General features: G+C 32.5%; 1 protein-coding gene across 1 annotated transcript; it reads right to left on the bottom strand.

Moving 5' to 3' along the window:
- Window positions 1-3: 3 nt before the first annotated feature.
- On the bottom strand, window positions 4-4,844 carry LOC128552380 (dynein axonemal assembly factor 10-like; the record flags this gene model as incomplete). Its single annotated transcript, XM_053533399.1, has 7 exons — window positions 4,789-4,844; window positions 3,866-3,997; window positions 3,306-3,436; window positions 2,590-2,691; window positions 2,049-2,164; window positions 1,064-1,198; window positions 4-56 (listed from the first exon to the last, which is right to left on the bottom strand). Coding segments are annotated over exons 1-7 (725 nt in total), but the record flags the coding sequence as incomplete, so codon positions are not given.
- Window positions 4,845-5,191: the final 347 nt, after the last annotated feature.

The raw sequence follows: 5,191 nt of genomic DNA, 5'->3' as shown, positions 1-5,191 counted from the left end.
GAGATATCTCTGTTCTGAGGTAGGTGCTTCACTGCCCAAACTGTTGACTTGTGTGCCTATATAACACCAGGAAAACATAGATCATTTAAGCTGTAACAATTCTGGTATTATATTTCAATTTTTTCTTTGAAACATGAGCTGTCTAAAAGACAGCCAATGCTCGACTATTTGAATTGTTGTCCCAGAAGCAGGAATATCACCCTTAATGTTAAAACATCTATAGGGTTTCAATCCAGTATCTGCATTAGTTTTGGAGATAGTAACTTGCATGCAAAACTTTTACCAGGATGTTCTAAGTCCAAAAAGGGGACATAATTTGGCTAAAATGTAAGTCAGAGTTATGAGACTTGGTGCTATTACCTAGTTTTATAAACCCTAAGACACATGTGAAGTTTCAATTCAACATCTGTATTAGTTTTGGAGATAGTAACTTGCATGTAAAACTTTAACCAGGATTTTCTAAGTCTAAAAGGGGGCATAATTTGCTCAAAATACATGTCAGGTTATAGGACTTGACCCAGTGAGTTTGGTAATTGACCTAGAAAAAGAAAAATAAGTTTCAAAGCTATAATTTTTATGCTTTTAAATGACAGCCATTAAATTTTGTACTTGCATGCAAAACTTTAACGCCGACGTCAGGGTGAGTAGAATAGCTAGACTATTTTTTGAATAATCGAGCTAAAAAGTGAAGAAAACCGAAAAGGGCAAGGAAAGAGTACTGCAATATTTCATAAGACACTAAAAGGTCTTTTGCATTATGATTCCTATAAAATCACAACACTTCAAATCAATCTGCTGCTAAAATAAAGTTAAAAAGCCACCAATAACAGATAATGATAATTAGCATTTTATTCTCAGAAGCACTTTTTCTGAATAGATGGAAGACACCAGGGTGAAGCTATACCCACTTCTCATTTTTAAACAGTCAAAAACAAATTGGCTACTGATGGAACAAACAGTTTAACTTTAAAGGAATACTGTGCCTCTCAATCATCATGGTTCTGAAATCGGAGATAAATTTGACAGAAAATCAGAATGTTTACAAAAGAAAACACAATCTTACCTTTTCTGTAAGGCAAGCAAAACCTTTTGTAGGGTGCTGAGTTCTAGTGTCATAAACATGAAATTTAGATTCTAATGTAGTTGCTACCAGTTTGTTCATATTGATGTCCTTTCTGTCAAATTCTAAATCACAAACCTGGAAGTGACAGAAATAGGTAATGATATATTTTATAGAATATTGTTTCACAGGCTAGATTTTCAGTGCAAATGTGTATTTACATTTTATTTTTGCAAAGCTGAAAAAGTTATTATTTTAAGTCCACAGTTAAGCTTGATAATTTTTTTCATTACTATCAGTTTGCTTATTTAAATACAAACAAAATTACCAAAACTCATAAACAAGTACTTGTACAGGTAAAGCACAACTCCTTGCACCTACTTTTAACTCGAAATAAATTTATTTAATAATATTTATTGTATACTTTTCACTGAAATACTAGAATATATCAGTTAAATAGAAGTTATATTTTCACTATTTTAAAGCAGTGAATTCACAGGTATGGAACTACACTTGAATGCAGAAAAATATGAATTGTAAATAATTTTGTAACAATATATTTCTATTAAAGCATAGACATACATAATTACTAACCCTAACCCTATACATCTTCAAATTAAAATATAACAGAAATCTATAAGTTTCATAGAATTATTTAATATTTCTTACATGATTACTACGCAGTTATACTGTACCTCGATGTAAGATATTTCGATCTTACACTGACGTAAACAAGTGACCTCTATATATTTTACACTGGAAGTAGAACATGCCCCAAAAATTTACACATGAAAAATCCTGCCCATATTATTAAAATTCTTCAAGATATCTTCAACATTTGGAAAGTTCCTCTTACCATCAATGGAGACCTTTATAAGTTACATGCATACCATGCAACATAAAAAAAGAAATTCGCAACAAATCCTGGATTTTGTGAATTAAATCATAAAGTAAATTACCACAATCCTAAATTTCATATGAAGCTTACCCCATTTTTCACATTAGTTTCCCATCTCAGTGACATAGTTTTCAGATCAAAAAGTTTTATATCTCCATTATCATAACCAGCACAGACACATCTCTCATGTGGTGTGTATGCATTCCCTGTAAATACATACATGCAGTAAATTGTTATCAATTATTTTCTTGAATCTATTTCAACGGAAGCTCAAACATTTCAGAATAATTCAAGAAAAACCTCAACAGTGTCAGATCTGAATCATCACCTCCTCCAAAGACCATCAATAAACATGATATTTCACTTTTAACAAGACATGAGACTGCTGCAATATTTCTATAGTTACTGTAACTAAAGTATTTATTATAGTGAATTTCTTCTAAACTAAATAACAAGAGCACCGCCAAGCTGGGCAAGATACATCCAAAGGGTAATATCAGAAGAGGACGGAAGCAAAATTTAAAGATAATAATCATGATTTTTTTTTAATGAATGATGACATTCAACGACAGTTGAGACTTGAAAATTTATGAAATCTAAACAAGTGTTATTTTCTCTGGAGAAATCTTACCAAAAGCAACCGTCCAACAATCCCTTTTAGTCTCTCCCTCTCCTGGTTCCATTGTAGCCACAGGATCATTCTTCTGTCTCGGGTCCCACACCTTCACACTCCCTGTTACAAATAAAATTTATGAATAAAAGAGTGCAACTGTCAAATTTAAGTAACAGAATAATGATGCTGGTTTTACAATTTTAACAATAATTAATTAAGTTGTATTTATAGGCTGCACCTAAATATGTTTTTGTATTTGTTGGATTTGTGAAATGGAAAAGGTCCTTATACTGGCTACAAACTAAAGGTTTTAAACTTTCTTTTATATCAGTGTTGGAGGATCATGTAAAGCAGTAATACCGGTGTAGTGTTTTTGTAAAGTTTACAATACTGTTTTCAGTGGTCTGAACTGTTCAGTAATATCAGGTACCGGTATATCACATACTTTACCCATGTTTATCATGCCCAGAAATATTGTATACTGTCTATTTTGAAGTACCATAGATTTCAGACAATGATTGCATGATTACAGTAGAGTGAAAATGATTTGTTTTTCTATTTGGCATATGCATATTGCGTAGTGCAGAAAATGCACCACCATTCAGCTATATAGACTAATCTGACATGCTGTTATAGTTTGTGACTGTTTGAAGTTTGTGGGTAGCACAGGTCAAACAATACAAGCCAAAATGAAACCAAACTGAATTTCAATATTATTTAGATATAGTACATACCATCTCGGCTGCCTGTTACAATTTCTGGTGCACCTTCTCCTATCCCCAGTCCTCCTACACCATCTATACAGTTAATTATTTCCTTGTGACCTTTCACTGAATACACGGGTGCCTCGAGAGCCTCCAAGTTCCTGAAAGTAAGGAAAATATCAATGTTTTTCATTACAACCTTTGTTTAATCTAAAAATGTTAAAATAAAAGAAACTGCCACTGTTTTCATCCATTGTCAAAATACATTTTGATGATATATGTATCATATTGATGAAATGGATTGTATACAGGAGAAAACACAATACTCTGCTGCGCTTACAGCAGTTCAAATGATTAAACTCTATTTCAAATGATTTCAGTTAAAATGATTTACCTCTAGTTCATACGATTAAACTTTATTTCAAATGATTTCATTCCTATTAAAATAATTAGCACTAAAACTAATTTTGGTTAAGGCATTAATGAGGTACGACCAATACGTATTAATCAACTGAAGTCCTTAACCTACCAGCTTGAAAATACAATATCTACTGGTATATTTTCTTCTTATCTAATAGCTAAACACATACCATATTGCCATTTTCCCATCAAAGTCTCCTGTTGCCAAATATCTTTGTTGAAGGCTTGAAGCCCCAAATGTACCGCATTTAAATGCATTTGATTTCTCTGCCTGGAAAACAGAAACAGAACTTTTTAATGTGCTTCAAGTTTCAACATGTAAATATAGTAGAACACTACATAAAAAGATAAAAGGTAAAGGTAGATTTCCTGGAAGCACAGAACACCCCAAACACAGTCTTTAACCCTTACCCTGCTAAATTTCTATAATGAACTTGTCCATCTTTCAATCTGGACAGTACCATTGATTGTAAAATGGGGTACTTACAATGTACCAAATAGCCACTTGCTGAATAGTGAAAAGTGCAGATCATGATCAGACTGCACAGACGTGCAGGCTGATCATGATCTACACTGGTCGCAAAGGCAGACTTAATTGTGTCCAGCAAGTTGAATTTCTAACAGTAAGAGCCTCTTTTACACATCTGCATATATGAATAAGTTCCACTTTGCTATTTGAATTTAAAAGTTGTGTATAATTACACATTGATGGTTTTTTATGATAATATCAAAATTTTCAAACATGTTTTTATTTTAGCAGTATAACATCATATACAAATAAAATGGTATTCATCTTCCATTTTTCTGTTTAAAAAAAAATCTCATGTGGTCCTATAAACTCTGTAAACTTTTCTAAAGACAAAAAGTGGCATAAAAATAAAACACAAGTGCCATAGATCAATAAACCGGGTTTCTGAGCTCAAACTTGTATTAATTTTGGTAGTAAGTCATCAAAGAAACATTTCTGCAACATTCTGCCCAAATAACTGGATTGCAGATTCAAAGAAAATTTTCTACAGAGCTACTTACAGAAGGTAGCTCAGCCCTCCTGTAGCCACATTTTTTTTGACAAAGCAAGATGGCTTATACAAACTTAGTAGTAAACCACTCAAGAGACCTTTCTGTGACACTGTTCCCTATATCTGTCATGTGGATTAGGAGGAGACAGTGTTTGAAGAATTTTCTAACTTAAGCTCTGGTGGTGAAGTTTTTATATCAAATCAAATTAATTAGAACACTACTGGTAAATGGTCCCTAAAATATCTAGTGGTGAAGTTTTTATATCAAAATTAACATGCAGACATTGTAAAATGCCACAAATTAAAGGCCATAACTCCTGTGAAAATGACTGAACCACAACATTCAAACAATATATGCAATTAGACTTGCCAACTCATTGATATGTTCAGAAAGACTCATCCATGTATTTGTTAGTGACAGTCTCTTGATGTTGAATGGAAATTATGTCATCTTAGCTTTTACTTACGTGTTATGTT

This window comes from Mercenaria mercenaria, unplaced genomic scaffold, assembly GCF_021730395.1.
Source record: "Mercenaria mercenaria strain notata unplaced genomic scaffold, MADL_Memer_1 contig_2647, whole genome shotgun sequence".
Lineage (NCBI taxonomy): Eukaryota > Metazoa > Mollusca > Bivalvia > Venerida > Veneridae > Mercenaria > Mercenaria mercenaria.
The sequence above is the reverse complement of the archived record's forward strand: the minus strand, read 5'-3'. Positions and strand labels throughout refer to the sequence as shown.